General features: G+C 42.4%; 1 protein-coding gene across 1 annotated transcript in view; it reads left to right on the top strand.

The window, feature by feature from the left end:
• The window catches only part of EDC4 (enhancer of mRNA decapping 4), a 2,017,057-nt gene that overhangs the window by 155,796 nt on the left and 1,843,206 nt on the right, over positions 1 to 18,055 (top strand). Inside the window, exon 2 of the mRNA XM_044082055.1 lies at positions 6,475 to 6,631. Within this exon, the coding sequence (XP_043937990.1) occupies positions 6,475 to 6,631 (157 nt within the window). The remainder of the gene's footprint in view (positions 1 to 6,474; positions 6,632 to 18,055) is intronic.

Below are 18,055 nucleotides of genomic sequence, written 5' to 3'. Positions count from 1 at the left end.
CTGATTGGGGTATTCATTCCTGATGTATTTGCTTGCACTACTGTATTTTGATTATATGGCATTGCTTTATTACACAGATTTATGCATTGCCTTCCTTCTGGGGGCACCTGACATCTGGGGCAAGAAAAACTGAAGAAAATGGCATTGGCTGGTTCTTTTATACCCCTGTCACACTGACGTCAGGGAAGAAGCAACGACAACCGACGCCGGACCTAGACTTTGGAATTCGGCGGACCGAGGACCCGCCTGACGGCAGGAGAACCCATCTGTTATGACTGCAGCTGTATTAGCACTCGAACATCTACATTTGTGGTAGGTACAAAACTGTACTTTTTTATGTCCAGGATGGTTAATGAGTTGTCTCCTAATCAGTCCATTTATTTGCCCACTTTTTTCTCTTCTCCACAGTCTGCTTGGGAGAAGGTTCTTCACATCTTGGGATTTGCTTGGGCAACTGTGATATTATTTGGGTAAAACTAAAGCCATTCATAAATCTGTTTTCTTTCATCCTAGGTCTTTAGGTTTGGCTGTTCCTGAGCAAACTATTTCTTCCTGGATATCTTAGGCCATTTCCTTTTGTTACTTTTTTCCATGGTAAAAGCCTCCCTTCTTCTGTTAAGGCTCATCCTACCAGGGCTCTGGCTACTTCTGGTGCTTTTTTCAAGGGGTTGGATACTAATGCCATTCTTGAGGCAGCTCCTTCGACTTTTCTGCATATTTTTACCAAGTACTGTAAGTTAGATGTAGTTTCCAGGGATAGAGCCAGATTTGCCAGGCTATCCTACATGGCTTTATCGAGGGCTCTGCTGGATGTTCCTTCTCCCAACTTTCTTCCTGAGCTTTTCCACTCTCCCTACAGTAAGGAATACTGCAACAGTGATGTGGAAGGCCATAGTACAGTTGTGTAAAATCTTACCATAACAGTAGATGTCCTCCTTTTCACTGTTGCAGTACTCACTCCCACTGTCCTCCCCCTATTTCTTTTTCCTTCTGATTGCACGTTCCTCTTTTCTCCTTGGACTGTTGTTCCTCCTGGGGCTTTTCATTTCTGAGGAAGGTCCATCCATATGTCACGTTTATGCCCTTAGTCAAATGTCGGATCATACGAGTGATGTACGACATCCTTCTTACAACTTAAGGCTTTAGTATACTGGCTGGACATTGAGCCTGCCCTAGGCAAAGGATCCCTATTATAAGGAATACTGCAGCAGTGAAAATAAGGACCTCTACTGTTACGGTAAGATTTTTCACAGCTGTACTTTCCATCCCCAGAAATGAACCCCACCTTGGCTAGCCTCATATCTTGCGAAGGAGAGTGAAGCATTATGGAAATGGGAGGTATTTGGGCTGTGATAATTCTTTTTTTTCTGAGAGTCTTAGTACCTGCAGTCATAGTCTTATGATTTACTGAAGATGGCCTTAGTCTTACATATGTAATGTTAGAACCAGTACATACATAGATTTGTTTTATAAAAGTTTTCTCTTTATTTGAATGGGAAGGACAATTCCATGTCCAGATGGCTGAAGGGCTTTGTTTCCAGAGAAAAATTGAGGATTCCAATTAATATGCAAGAAATATGGGCGGTTCTTCCTTAACAAGTTCTTAGAGTGGATTCTTTAAGGTCCCATTTCTTTTTAGTTGAAGAGATTAGCAGTAATATGATACACTCGTTCCTGTCCCCCAAGAAGACAAGGATATACCATTCTGCGGGATGGCCTTCGAGACAGATACTAGACCAGCAGTCCTTGTTCAGGATAAACGTGCTGTTGCCTAACAAAAGGTCTTTTAGTCCTTCTGTGGTACATTTGATATTCAGGAAAATGGGGCTACTCAGTTTGCAATGTACTGATCGCTAGAAATGGTGAATGTCTGGGGTTCTACCTAATTCCGTTTTCCATTGAGAATAGCATTGATGCATTGCTGTAGACTTGGCAAAAAGGTTTGCAGTTCACTTTTCCCTGGTTTCCGTTGACAGTGAATGTCTTTGTCTGGTAATGGAATTTCTTCTCAAGCCATGGAATCCAGTGGAATATAATCTTGAACACACCTACTTGGCCCAGGCAATTTTTTTTCCCTGTTCGAGTTTTGCTAAGCCTCCTTGTTCAACTTCTGTGTTCCAATTGCTTATTAAAACTCTGTTCCTGGAATGCCTTATCTGACTCTCTACTGCAGTAGACTGAGTACTTTGTTGAACCATTTCCGCTGGTTGGGAAGAATTTCCAGAGGGAGTGCTTTCAGCTATTGTGCCTTCTTAAAGGCCTTCAAGATTTACAAGGACATGTTGGAAAGATTTTCATTCTAGACATATGTCACATATGACATAACACACAGATCCTTTCCCTTCAACTGTCTTTTTCCGTTTAGTACATTTTAAAGCTCTTCACCTGTCAGAGTACATATTTTGCCTGTTTCTCATTTTATGTTATACAGATCCTGAGCTTTTTGTAAGCTATTAAGATATTTAAGGCCTTTCTCCGTGGTACATTTGTTTTTCAGGCAGTGATTATAAATTCTTTTCCTCTTTGGGTATAAAAATTAATCACTGTTCATCGCTTCAAGCTTACTAATCTGGCAGTTTTTAAGTTTTTTGTCTTTGAAAACATTATTTCTAGTCTGTAAGCCTTATGTATGCCCCCGTCCTTACCTTGTATTTCATAAGTGTAGGGGTTACTTGTATACTAGCCCTTCTTTCATGAATCAGGTGGATTCGGAGACTGATTTAAACAAGTATGTTTACTAGTTTTCGTTTTTTAGTAGTGTAAGCCAGTATTTACCTTATTGGCTCAGGTATTGAGCAGCAATGACCAAAATCATAAGGAGAATGATACCCTGTTTGTGTTTGGCATAAAAGCCAAAGGGTGAGCCAACAGTGCCTTTTCCAAAGGATTTTTAACCCTGTTGTCTTCTTTTATGATAATTATGTTAAGCCTTTCCAGTAGTATCCTATATCACTTTCCGTCAGAGCTTATCTGTAGGTTCATAGGTGTGTACTAGGCTAATGGCCCTGAGGCCTTTAGAAGCCTAGCCATAGGATTATCCTGGCATTGTGCCACCCGACCTTAGTTCCCAGTGCCTCTGTCGAGTAGAGCCACTGGAGTTATCCCCAGGGTGAATTTTCTATTTCCCATACACTCATCAAGATGTCTCTTGAAGAGGGCCAGTGAGGTGCTCTGCTTGACATGTATGTGAAGTCTATTCCATTACATGGGCAGTCTTTGGTTTATGAACCTGTCCCTCCAGTACGTCCTGTTGATTGTGGTAATGAGGTTGAGGTCTCTGGAACGTGTGGTGTGGAGGGATTAGGATTTATTTACATGTAGCTTTTTTAACAGAGCTGGGTCAGACATGGCTTTGTAAGTCAAGCAGACATCGCCTCTAAGTAAGCGATATGATACAGAGAATAGTTGGAGTTTTTTTAGTCTGTCCATATACAAGTGTTTAAGGCCTAGGATCCTCTTTGTGAGGTACTTTTGCGGCCTCTCCAATTGTTGCAGGTGTCTAGTGAGGTACATCCCTAATGGGGCATTGTACTCTTTGATTGGCCTAAAGAGGGAAGAGTAGAGGGAGACAATAACCTCCTTCTTCCTGGATGCAAAACCCTTAGTAATGAGATGTGCCACATAGAAAAACTTTCTAACCACAATGGCAATGTGGTGATCAAAAGAGAGGTTGCTGTTAACCTGTGTTCCCAGATTGCGTTCAGTGGACTACCATCAGTGTTTGAAAATAACTGGAACAACAAACTCTCCAAAACTAAAAAAACACAGGCTCCGATCTGGCTAGAATAACTCCAAAAAGGTTTAATGTGAAGCGCTTTTCTTCTTCCACCTTTGGAAGACTTCATCAGACAAAAGAAAAAAACTTCATACACAGTTTTAAAAGGAAAAAGGTGCCAAAGCAAAGCACAGTAATTGGATTCAGCCACCATTCAATTAACTAATTAAATACTAAGTTAAATAATTAAGTGTTCTGCATCAAAAACCTTTTTCTTGTGTTAAAAAAAGCTCATGTCAGCAAAATAAAATCATTCATTTAAAACTTCTGTTTAAAACTTTCATTTTAGAAAAAACAAAATGCAAAACTGTACTCTAACATAAAGAACAGAAATACTGAATGAAAAGCATAAATGTAGGAAAACATAATTTTAAATATATGCTTGGAGTGTAAAAGAAGAAAAGAACGTAGTAACAGACTACTGCTCACAACACCAAGAGGTGACCGTGTCTGAAGCAAAAATATCAATAACTATGGACAGGAAGTTTTTTTCTTTTGTCTGATGAAGTCTTCCAAAGGTGGAAGACAAAAAGTGCTTCACATTAAACTTTTTTGGAGTTATTATAGCCAGATCAGAGCCTGTGTTGTTTTATCGACTACCATCAATATGGTAATTCATGGGAACTGGGTTCTTCCCAAAGGGGATAACAACACATTTTTTGGCATTGAGCTTAAGGCCATGGTTCTGACACCAGTCGTTGGTCTCAGTGAGCCCATTCTGTAGGATGTCAACATCACTTGGGGAGTTAACAATAGCTCCCAACTTGCAATTGTATGTGAACTTTGTCAGCCAGAGTCCCTTCGTGTTGGCCTGGACTTCAGAGAAGTAGATACCAAACAGGAGAGGACCCAAGACTGAACCCTGTAGGACTCCACTCGTGACTAGCAGGCATTCTGACTTGGAGTCAGCTACTTTCACACTGTGGGTTCTAGCTGTGAGCCAGTTTGCAACCCCACCTAGTGATATAGGGGTTGATGCCTAGCTTAGTGAGTTTTTCTATGATTCTTGAGTGGGGAATGGTATCAAAGGCCTTGGCCAGATCAAGGTAGGCTGTATGAACCATCTTGCTTTCATCTACATATCTGGTGACTGACTCAAAGAAGTCATCCAAGTTGAGCAGGGATGATCTACCCTTTACAAAACCAAACTGTGTGAGATCCAGAGTTTGGAGATTCCCTATATCCTTGTTTATTAGGTCCATGATGATGCGTTCCATAGCTTTGCATATCAGACTCGTCAGGCTGATGGGGGGATAGTTTCCAGGGTCTGTAGTCGCTCCTCCTTTGTGGAGAGGGATGACTTGTAGCAGTGCGCCATTCGATAAGGACAAAGCCTGAGGTGAGGCTGTGATTGAACAGGGCACACAGGTGAGGTGCCAGGTCACTCTGTAGTTCATGTAGAACACAGCCAGAGATATTGTCAGGTCCTATAGAAGCTGTATTCCTGGCCTTGGACAGCGCTGTTTTAACCTGTGCAGCAGTAATACTGGGTGCCTGGCAATCTACTGGTATTGTGATTGTTCCTTTGGGGGGGGGTAGAGGGGTAAAGTTGGTACTAAATCTGTTGGCCAGTATATTGGCAGTATCTGTTGGCTGTAGGTACTATTGTGCAGTAGGTCTTGGTATTGCTGTGGAGATTCTTTACATAACTATAGAAGACCTTGTGGTTGTCTTAACTGTTTGCTGCAGTTCTGTTTTCATAGCTAGCTTTAGAGGATTTGATGAGGGATCTCAACTTTTTGTTGAGGCTGATAAGGGAGTCTTGGGACTTCACCTTTTTCCGCATCAGTTTCCTCATTCTGTTGTAGAGTTTGTTTATGGCAGGGGAACCACCAGATTGGCTTCCTTTTTTGGAGGAGAGCGTCTTGGTTCTTTTGGGTATGGTGAGATCCATGCATTTGTATACGTGTTGTACAGTGCCTTGATGTATGATTCGGCAGTCATGCAACTATTCATACTTGTATTGAGCATTAGTTTGCTGTGACTTCCTGGTCTAGATTTTCCTTTGTGTTCTTTATCAAGGGCATGTTTACTTAGGCAGTCACCCAGGAGCGCTAAGCTGGGTGTGCCGTCATATTATTGCAGAGTTCTTTGATATGAAATGGAAAGTGATAGCTCCCTGTAACAATGTGTGTATGAGAAGATCATCTATAAGCTGAATTTTTCCTTTACTAGTTTGTCTTTCTGTTGGTCCATTGCTGGTATCTTGACTAGTATAGTTGGTCAGTTATGGCAGTAAGGGATAGAATTTGGCAGCTTCAGAAAGTTTTCTGTACTGAGTGACCTTTATGTCCATAGTGTCAGTCATATCTTTTCTGCAACCGGAGCTATCCTCACAGATCCTGAAGTTTGTCTACTACCCATAATTGTTGTGTAGCCTTGCTGTAAAGGTAAGGATCCCAGTTATCATCTGTTGGAGCTGTAAATTAAAAGTAATAGTTTTTCTCTTTGCTTTACTCAGTTATTGGATTTTATTATTAGGTCATTTTGGCACATGAATGCTGTATTTCTCATGTTAGAGGTCGGAAGGTTAATAAGTTTGACTGATATTAAAATAAAAAAAATTGTAACCTTTTTTTTTGCAGCTAAAAGTACAGTGCTTATTGATCTGAAAGGGTAATAAGGAGAGGGTGGTTGGGAGCTTAAAAAATGTAAATAAAATAAACATTTTTATCTATTTTTTTTTTATTTTCTTTCAGGTTCAGCAAATGAAAATTCAAGGAAATCAAGCTCGTATAATGGAGAACTAAATGGACTACTTGTGTCCGATTCCTTGGTTTCTGGGCATGGTGGCTCATTGCAAGAACCAAGTCTTAGGAAAGTGGAAATAGCAGCCCTGAAAGAAACACAGACAATGTAAGAAGCTTACAGTTGTAGCCCATAGCTTATGTTATACTTTTCATTTCTTTGTGGTGGCGTCAAACAAATTGTTGAAATAATTGTCCTGAGAATGAGTCTTACCCAACCCCACACATACTTCTGTGCTTACTGATATGCCTGCAGTTGGAGCCTTCTTACTGCCTCTGTTAATTGCTGTACTGAGTGAACTGCTTGCAACACTATTCATTTCTGGAATCCTTTTCCTGCTATTGGCAACATACCTCTCAACTGTCCACATTTTTGCCTCGTGTTTGTGGTCTTTTCCTTATAAATTTTGTGGTTTTCTGGCAAATCATTTCAGGATTGACATTAAATATTGAGATACGTTTGAGGACGAATGCAGGCTGGAAAAGATCCTCCAATTTTATTGACACACAAAACCACAAAATAGTAATCCACAGAATGAACGCCTTCACAGTTACAGCGTTTTCGTCCGAATGGACTTCATCAGATAAAATTACCTTTTACTTTATGATGTTTATATATAAAACCAATAAAAACTTGCAGCAATCATTTATCCATCTCATTTAAAACGTACAAATCAACCTACAAGCTGCTGAATAAATAATTAATTCGTCACTTCCTGTTTCCATAATAATTGATTCTTAGTTATGAATAAATAAACTTTTAAATAAATAAATAAGTATAATTTATACATTAAAAACTCCTAAGAATGTTAACTGTTTATAAATATTCTAAATAACATGTTAAAAATGTGTTAAAAATGTTAGAACAGTTTCATTAATAAGGTTTTTTAACGAACATCTTTAACACATTTTTAACATGTTATTTAGAATATTTATAAACAGTTAACATTCTTAGGAGTTTTTAATGTATAAATTATACTTATTTATTTATTTAAAAGTTTATTTATTCATAACTAAGAATCAATTATTATGGAAACAGGAAGTGACGAATTAATTATTTATTCAGCAGCTTGTAGGTTGATTTGTACGTTTTAAATGAGATGGATAAATGATTGGTGCAAGTTTTTATTGGTTTTATATATAAACATCATAAAGTAAAAGGTAATTTTATCTGATGAAGTCCATTCGGACGAAAACGCTGTAACTGTGAAGGCGTTCATTCTGTGGATTACTATTTTGTGGTTTTGTGTGTCAATAAAATTGGAGGATCTTTTCCAGCCTGCATTCGTCCTCGCTTTCGTGTTTTTTGCTTTGTTTAGTGGAATTTGGAGTTTGGAGCAGTTCTTTACAGTTTCTTGAGATACTTTTGAGCTTCAAACCCCATATCCTTTAGGAAATGCATACTAGCACAAATTCTGTTGTTTTAACAACTTTCTAATTTTGTAAGAGCAATATTCCAGTACATAGTTGCACTACATTTTGTTTTTTAAGTGGTCTAACCTTTGATAGTAAACTCTAGTTTCATACTTGTGTGCTGTTTGTGTCAGACTAGTGCAGGACTGTTCTTTGCATTAAGCCCGTTCCAGGCATACCTCTTGACTGTCCAGATTTTCAAAGATTATTTAGATTTTTTGCTTCATATTTTTGGTCTGCTTCTCATAAAAAATTTGTTTTCTGACAAATCACTGAAGATCGAAGTCACTAAATAATGTGCATTTGAGTTTCAGACTTCATATCCTTCAAAAGATGCATGCCAACACAAATCTTGTTATATTTAAATCTATCCCTGTTTTTTGACCTTTGCCCCCCCCCCCCATTATTTTAAGCTTTGTCCAGATTTCTTGCACTAAGAGTTTGAGCAGTATGGTTACAGACCAGTCAGCTCAGAGGTAAGGGTCTAATTGTTTTTCCCTCTCACCCACTCTGTTGTAGTTCTGTTCTTAAATCCAGTGTATCTGTTGCCCACCCCTTATGGTGATTTGACAACATAATTCCCTCCATTTCCCAGTTTATTGGCTGTCGACAGAAAGCACATAAGTATAATTTTGCAGTCTCTCTCTCCCCTTAAGTTACTCACCAGGATGAAATACTTTTGATAAAATTGTTTAATACTACTTGCACTGATTTTAGTATTAAATTGGTGAGTTTTTGTTTTACTATAATTAGTTTACTGTTTTTTTGCTTGTGGCAGAGGAATCGTTCATGACTAGATGTTCATCGTGTTTCACTGTTGCAGTCATTACTCTTGGGTTATCCTGCTGGCAGGCTACCCTCAGTCAGCCAGAATTCCAAAGTCTAGGTCCGGCGTCGGTTGCTGTCGCCTCTTCCCTGACATCAGTGCGCCAGGGGTATAAAAGATGCAGCCGACACCATTTTCTTCAGTCTTTCTTCACGGTGCCCGAAGCAAAAGCAGTTCGCAAGTGCCGGTCGGCCGACTCCTGAGATTTTCAAATCCGAATTTCAGAACCGAAGTCTTCATTAAAGCCAAGTACCCCGTTAGGGAAACTTTTTTCTTGCTCCAGACCGATGTCAGAAAAAGTTAACAATTGTATTTCTTGTGGGAAGCAAATACCTCATAAGGATTTTCACTCTTATTGTATTCCTTGCCTAGGCCCTGATCACAACGTTGCTAGCTGTCGGTTTTGTGCTAGATTTAACCAACGCACTATTAATTGTCGGTTCGATTTTGCATTTCATTACTTTGGCCGAAGATTTAATTATATAATGCCGTCAGAACAGCCGACGACCGGAGTTTACAAAAAACGCAAGGACAAGGAAAAGGATAGGCATCCGAGGTCCAAAACTGACGACGAAGCCTCCGTTAGGCCAGTTGCCAGTTTGCCAGTTCTCAGTGAGGCGCTTTCGCAGCCCCTGGCGCCCACTACCTCAGAGCCACAGGCTGCTTCCGACTCCCACGTGGAGCCGACTGGGCCTCTGGATACTCAAGGTATTGGACACTCGGAAATCATTCCCTCAGATGGGTCCGGAGCCGCTGAGCAGGCATCGGCTTCTGAGGGTGTCTTCAGACCTACACAACTATATATTAAGCCATCTTCAGCTTCAAAGACAAAGACTAAAGCAGCTCTAAAGACAAAGAAACAAGTACAGCATTCTCCTACTCAGACTTCCATGCCTAAAAAGCAGATGCTCAAAATGGCCGAAGACCCAATTACTTTGATCAAGGGTTCCCATCCCCCACCTGATAAGAGGCCTAGGCAAGAGACAGAGTATGATTCTTCTGATCAGGTTTCTGTTTCCTCTGATTCCTCTTCTGAACAGGATTATTCCATGCTTCCCTATGAGGATTCTGATGCTGAAGAATCCATTCTTTCAGCCTCTCCTCCTGAGGATTATTCTTTTGGGAAAACCCTGCATACCATGAGGGAGCATTTCCATTGGGAGAGCCAAGATTATTCTGAATCTAAGAAAAGGCTCAGAGACTTTCTGCTACTTCCTCAGCACAGCCCCTTGCTATTCCACCTGTTCTAGACATTGTAGATGATGTATTTTCAGAGTCTGGCCTGCCCCCTGACTCTTTACCCCCTGCACCTGCTAAGCCAGACAGGTACTACAGGGTCTCGGATTCTCATAAATTCCTATATAAAAACCCCGCAGCTGACCCAGAAACTATTTCTCAGGGTCCCAAACGGGTAAAAGCTTCCACTGCAAAAAACCCTGTCCCCTCTGATAGGGATTCTAGGGCTCTAGACAGATGGGGGGAAAAAGTTTACACTTCTGCTACCTTGGCTGTGAGGGCTTTAAATTGTCAGTTTCATATGCTTAAATATCAGCAATATTTAATGTCACTGCTTAAACAGAAATTGTTGGAAAATACTGAATGTTCGGAGAACAAGGAAATGCAGGATTTATTGCATGCAGCTGAACAAGTGGGAAAGCATACTTTGCAATGTGGTTATGATTCACTGGAGGCCTCTTGCAGGGCCGCTGTTACAGGTTCTGTTATTAGAAGGCATGCTTGGTTAAAGGAACAGAATCTGCCTGATCATGTTAAAGCAAAATTATTAGATGCTCCATTACAGCAGGATACTTTGTTTGGTACTAAAGCAGAAGAGGTGTTGAAAAAAAATGGAGGATAAAGCAAAATCCATGCAGACAGTCAAGGATTTCTTACAGGTACAGCCACCCAGGTTTAGCAGAAACTGGCCTTCTAAACATTGGTCCTTTCCATTGTCAGACAGACCACAAAGAGGCAGATACAGGTGTCCCAGAGGTAGATCTCAGCCCCAAGGCTCATACAGGCCTAAACAATGGGGTGCTACTACCTCCAAAAGCGGAGAAGACAAATCACAACCTTACAGGAAACAGTCCCAATGACTTTCCTCTGCCAGGTCCAAGCACTTTTCTTTTGGCAGCCCCCTTAGGGGGGAAAACTAGCACTTTTTTCATCAAATTGGCAAATGGTTACCCAAGACAAATGGGTCCTGAACATAGTGTCCCAAGGCTACAGGTTCCATTTTCACACCCTTCCCAGGTCAAAAGGTATGCCAGACCTGCCACACAATCAATGGGCAGAGGCACAAAAACAAATTACAAACCTCATGGACATGAGGGCCATTCAGTAAGTACCACAACAAGAGCAGGGGCAAGGATTTTACTCCAGACATTTCCTAGTGCCCAGAAAGGACAAAACCTAGAGACCAATACTGGACCTGTCTATACTAAATACGTTTCTGGAAGTTCCAAAGTTCAAGATATTGACTCTACAGCAGCTACTGCCCATGCTGGGCAAGAAGGCTTGGCTCGTAACTTTGGACCTAAAAGAGGCATACCTGCATGTCCCAATCAGACAATCTTGCAGAAGATACCTCAGATTCATAGCTGGCTGAATGCACTACCAATTCTGTGCATTGCCCTATGGCTTATCTACTGCACCCAGGGTCTTCACAAAATGCCTGGCACCAGTAATTGCATTTTGCAGATAAAGAGGAATTCAAATATATCCCTACTTGGACGACTGCCTAATTTAAGCAGAGAACAAAGACATTCTTCTAAAGCATCTGGCGTTTGTAAAAAGATTACTAATTGGCCTAGGGTACACAGTAAATGAAAAGAAATCAAAACTAGTGCCCTCTCAAGAGATAATATTCATGGGTACAAGCTTAAATACAACTGCCCAGATGGCTTATCTCACGCCAGACAAACAAAAGCATCTGACTTCTTACTTCAAGAAATTGGCAACAAAAACCCACTTATCTACAAGGAAAATCTTGCAGGCCTTGGGTTTCATGGCATCCCGCATTCTACTAATTCCATATGCCAGACTGCATATGAGGAAACTACAATGGTATCTAAAAAGTGTTTGGACTCAGCATTGCCACAGCTTGGAGACAGTAATTGCACTCATTCCCTGCCTGCAACAGGAGTTTCGATGGTGGGCAGAGACCTGTCACCACAACAAGGGTCTGCCATTCAGTTTACCCACAGCCAGACAGACAGTGACAATGGATGCATCAGATTATGCCTAGGTGGCCCATATGGCAGGAAAATGTATTCAGGGCACATGTCCTGCAAACCAGATGCATCTTCACATCAATCAAAAAGAGATGCTAGCTGTTCAAAATGCCCTGACAGCTTTCAAGGACCTGCTTCATCCAGGACAACTATTGATAAAGACAGACAATACTATGGTCATGTGGTGCATAAACAAGCAGGGAGGTAAACATTCCTACCCCTTCTGCAGACAAGCAATGACCTTATGGGACACAGCATTGACTTATCAAGTACACCTGCAAGCACAATTCCTGCCAGGAAAAACAAATACTCTGGCAGACGAACTAAGCAGAAACCTCATGTATCCCCACGAATGGAAACTGGATCCACAAGTCTTCAGCATGATAACAAGGAAGTGGGGATGCCCAGACATAGATCTATTTGCCTGCCCTCACAACTGCCAATTGCAGAGATTTTGCCAAGGATTTATCACAAGCAAGCATGGAAAGTGGATGCTCTGTCCTTCAGCTGGAAAAATCTAACAGTATATGCCTTTCCTCCACTGCCTCTCCTTCCCAGGGTACTCCTAAAGGTCAGACAAGAGAAGCAAAAAATGATACTGATTGCACCAGACTGGCCACGCCAGCACTGGTACCCAATCCTAAAGAGCTTGTCTCAAGGTCCAGCATGGATATTGCCTCGAACTTCTCACTTGCTGACCCAATAAAACATTCGGATTCTGCACAGCCAAGTCAGGACCTTAAATCTGACAGCATAGCAGATAATGTAGCCATTCAGAACACTCCACTTTCAAAAGCTGTTATGGATGTTATCTTGGAGGCCAGGAGGCCCAGTACCAGAAAATCTTATGCAGAAAAATGGAAGAGATTCTGTGGTTCGAACCAGGAACAAGGCATTGACACGTGTGTACCAAATATCCCTCAGATTTTACAATACCTAACTGAGATGCTGAACCTTTCTTTCTCATCAATTAAGATTCATGCCTCTGCCATTTCAGCCCATTACAATACGGAACCACCTATCTTTTCTCATCCTTTAATAAGGCAGTACCTCAGAGGGGCCAGAAACATTAGGCCTCCAAGGAGAGCACCAATTCTGGCCTGGGACCTCAATTATGTTTTGAAAGAACTCAGACTGCCTCCTTTTGAGCCAGCCTCAACAGCGGATATAAAATTCTTATCCTGGAAAACAGCTCTTCTCCTAGCAATAACCTCTGCAGGACGAGTCTCGGAGTTACAAGCACTCATGGCTGTGGAACCTTTTATCATTTTTCATCCAGACAGGGTTTCTCTGAGGACAAACCCAACATTTATGCCTAAGGTAGTATCCAGTGTGGCCCTCAACCAAACCATTCACTTGCCTACCTTTTATCCAAATCCACAGAACAAGGGTGAGAAAATTCTGCATTCTTTGGACATACACAGGCAATTACGCTTCTACTTGGACAGAACTAAAGCTTTCAGAAAGACTGAGCAACTTTTAGTGTCATGTGCTGCAGGATCACAAGGAAAGGCTATCTCAAAACAGACTTTCTAAATGGATAGGCAATTGCATCCGTTTCTGCTATTTTCAGCATGGGAAATCAGTGCCTAAGGGCATTAGGCCTCATTCTACCAGAGCAGCAGCCACTTCAGCAGCCTTCCTCAGAGGAGTACCAACCAAAGATATCTTAGAGGCTGCATCTTGGAGTTCAGTGCACACTTTCACAAACACTACCACTTACCTCTTTACTCTAAATCCAGAGAAGGCTTTGCCACTGCAGTTCTGCAGGGCCTCATAGCCTCTCCTAATCCTCTTTAGCCCCAGCCACCCATCCTCAGCTTTGGGATTCAACCCAAGAGTAATGACTGCAACAGTGAAACACGATGAACATAGTACAGTTGTGTACCTACCATAAATGTAGATGTTCGAGTGTATTCACTGTTGCAGTCCAGGTTACCCACCCACCATCCCCCTTTTCTTTGCTGGGACTTATCTGTACTTCTCCATCCTATACAACCTATGTGGTGCATTTGCTTGTAGATGAAGGAAATGTTATTTTTGTGCATATTTATTGGCATATTTTTTTCAGTCTACCAATCTGGGGGCACCTGACATCTGGGGCAAGAAAAACTGAAGAACATGGCGTCAGCTGCATCTTTTATACCCCTGGCGCACTGACGTCAGGGAAGAGGCAACAGCAACCGACGCCGGACCTAGACTTTGGAATTCTGGCTGACTGAGGGTAGCCTGCCAGCAGGATAACCCAAGAGTAATGACTGCAACAGTGAATACACTCGAACATCTACATTTATAGTAGGTACACAACTGTACTTTGTTATGTACTGAACTTTAAATACTCAGTAGCAAGTCTACCTAAGCATTGTCCTAAACAAACTGAACTCCAAGCAGTTCTAGTTATCCCTGCCCCCAGAGTCATTTCTATCAGTATCATAGACTAGCACTTCTCCACAACATCTTTAGAGAGCCTAATTGATTGAGATGGGTGTCTTGAGAGAGGGTGTAAGGATAGTCTCATGTTGTCTGATGGTCATCTATTACTCAAACAGCATGGCACACTGTGTGAGAGATGTACACATACAATATACTTGGAGACAAAAATCTCACACACAGTAAACTCTGACACCATAATCGTCAACAGCACCCCATACACCCCACTTCTTAGACACCATCACAGTGCACATTATCTGTCATATACTGAAGTTTTAAAGATTAACTTGTCTAAACCTTAGACCTTCAAAACACATCATGAGCCCAGCGAGTTAAGCCTTCCTCTTCCCATAGTACAAGGAATCCCAAAGTCATAGATATTGAGCCTGTAAGGCAAGCATCGACTCAACCGAACACTCCTGTTACTGGTGACACCACTGTAAGACATGCAGATCTGCTTCTTACCAGGCTGTGCAAGGAAAGAGTGACTGTTAGTTGCTTGTGTGGTGACAGGATCCTTCTGATCATGCATGCACTCAAGTTCTTGAGCAACAAGTACCAGTATGACTCTGTCCTAGTTCATTCTGATGTCAATGACTTTAGGTGTACCTCCTTGAACTGTATGAAGAGAGACATGATGGAGCTTTCAGACTGTTTCTCCAAGGCAGGTATGAGCTTAGTATTGAGTCGCATTCTACATTCTCCAAGGATGATGTGTGATGGTAAGCAGAAATAATAGACTTCAGTAATTGGCTTAGGTTTTGGTGTCATTCAGAGGGGGTCCAATATTTGTCAGCCTGGGAGGATATGATTGACAGACCACGCTAATTTGCCGGGCATGGCCTGCATCTGTCCCCTGTAGGGTTTTGATTATAGGCAAAGATGTTGTCCATCCCCCGTAGTGCCTTTGTAGGCAATGCCAGCCTGATAAACCTGCCAACATAATGAAACAAGCAAAATAAAATTTGGAGGTGTTACTGATCAATGCTAAAGCGTTAACAAGATTAGTTAATTTGAGCATAAAAAGGAAAAATGGCCAGACATAGAGTAGACTTATTAAATGAATATGTTAAAAATAAGGGAAGATGTAGTCTAGAAAACATAAAGCAATGTTAACAGTAAATGCTAACCTTTCTCATTTCCGCTCAGTGATGCATTATGTATATAGATGCAGCCCTTTTAAAAAGACTTTCTTTCTGGCTTGGGATTTGTATAACAATTAATTCTTTCTTTGTAAGATTTTCTGCACTTTCATACCCTGTTGTGCAGATTAGACCACCCTTCTTCACTGTCTCAGAGGTGGAATAACCAGTGACCTGTATAGTAGAGGTCCACCTTCTGTAACCAGCAGTATGGATGCTACAGGCATTAGCACCACTTAATAGATAAAACTTTTTGAAGCTGCCAAGGACTCTCTCACTTCCCATTATGCACCGCACTTTACAAATGGTTCAGAAGAAAATTGCCGCAGGGTGCCTGGTTGCCTTTTGATGCTTTGACTTGCTTGGCTTCCTTTTTTGAAGCCTTGTGATAATGGAGTACTTGATATATTTTTACTGTTATTCACTTTTTTTTCAGTTTTCTGTTTTTTTTCCTTTGTCATATGGTGAAGTATTTTGATGTTTTTTTCGGTCAGAAACGTCTTTTCTACATCATTAGATTTAAGCCCATAATTGTGCAGCACTCCAGCCTTTGCTCAGAAGGGCTGATGTAATTGGGCTGCCTAGCCTGCCAGGAGCACACTTTCTTTTTTTAATTTTTCTAGGTGAGGAATACAATACTTTGAGTGCTTTTTTAATGAATAATTTAATCAAGATACTGAATTTCAGTGTGAAAAGCTAATGGCATGCATTCTTTTCCAATCCTTATCTTCTCAACCCATTGATTCAGGGTTACTAATACAAGACCGAAGACGCATTCTTTCGAATGCGTCTTGGTCGAACTGAAATGACTGAAAAGACAAAATATCGAAGCGACTTTAAAGCAAATTCTTTTCCTGGGAAATAATTTCCTTGGCCGCTTCGTTACTTTGCCGTTTTCGGCACTGTAGCGCGATCTCGGAGTTGGTATATTTAAGTAGGGGGGGTGTAGGGGGCACAGCCCCCCACTTAATGTTATGATCTGAAGTAGGAGATTCATTTGTCTGCAACCTGTGGGTTATGGATCCGATATCGGATCCGAACCGGCATGGTTTACCAGCTATGGATCCAAGCTCTCAGCTCCTCCCCTCTCCCATAATGCCCTGCTCTACCCTCATGACCCCAGATCTCGTTTGCCGCGCATGGTGACCAGATTATTTTTTCCAGCTCTCCAGCTAAGTGATAGTTTTCAGAGTTTAAATTGTAAAATTTAAATAATTTTTTGGTTGATTTGTGTGAAAGTGTAGGTTTCCCTTTTTGTATCTTTACCTTTTTTAGAGTTTAATCTAAAATTTATATCCCTCCCCTCGCTGGTAGCGTAGTGTGTGTGTGTTGGGCCTGTGAGTGATTTTTGTTTTAGTTACCTTAGTTTTAGTAACTGTTATTTGTTAGCTTGGGATGTCTGAGCAGCCCAAGGCTATTTTTTCTAAATGCTCCGAGTGTGGCCATAAGCTTTCCCCAGCTGATGGCCACACTCGGTGTGTTAGATGCCTGGGGGTTGAACACCTCACATCTGGATGTTCCATTTGTGCAGGGTTCAACCCCAGGGCATTGAAGGAGCGGAGGTCCAAGCTTGTTTTGGCGGGCCTTTTGCGCGGACTCGGCTCCGACCTCCGCTCCTTCGGGGTAACCGTCCCACGGTTATTCCCTCTCCGCTGCCCCTCCTCCTCCTGGGACTCAACCTCCCGCTTCAGGTTCGAGGAGAGGGATGCTAGAAAAGGGACGGAGGAGAAGCACCATAAGCGGCGGGCGAGACCTCTGTTTCGCCCCGCCAGCCAAGCGGGCTTCTCCTGGCTCCATTGTCGGCTGGATCTCCTCCTCCTCGGCTCCGGTCTCCAGTGTGTTTTCACGGGACCTGAGGAGGAGGAGACCCGATCTCCGTCGAGGCTATCGAGGAGGCACTCAAGGCCTACCTCGGTAGCCTCGTCGAGATCAACGTACAGCCTATCGGATGCTGATCTGGACCGGATGATGAGAAGGTTCATCCAGGCCCAGATGCAGATGGGAGTGCTCTTGCCTCCCGGGGAGCTGGACCCCTTTTCAAGCCGATTGCTCCTTCTCCGACCCGCTACCGGGTTCGGAGCAGTTGGAGCCGAGCAGCTTTGGAGCGGGGTGGGTCGGCGCCGATAGTACTTGGTACCGGATCCGACCCTGCCCTCGAGTGCATCGGATCCGACCTCGGAGCCTGGATCCAAGCCTTGGATCCGGGGATCAGTGCTCCCGGCCTTCTGTGTCGGGCGCACTGTCCTTCGGATCCGGCGCCGCTCGGCTCGATCCACTCTTCGGATCCGAGGGAGCTGATTGTCGGATCCTTTGGTCGAGGTTGGCTCCCTTGCCTTTGATGTAGTGGAGAGGGCCCTGTTGAGGGTCTCCGGACCCCGGCACTTGTTTCGGCTCCGTCCCGCGCTCCCTCTGCACTGGGTCAGGCTTCCACCATCCGGTCCTTGGGACAGCCCGCTTTTGTGCCCCAAGCTGTTCCCCTGGAACAGGTT

This window comes from Protopterus annectens, chromosome 8.part1, assembly GCF_019279795.1.
Source record: "Protopterus annectens isolate FY-2018-M chromosome 8.part1, PAN1.0, whole genome shotgun sequence".
Classification (NCBI taxonomy): Eukaryota; Metazoa; Chordata; order Ceratodontiformes; family Protopteridae; genus Protopterus; species Protopterus annectens.
Note: the sequence above shows the minus strand (reverse complement) of the source record. Positions and strands in the feature narration are given on the sequence as shown.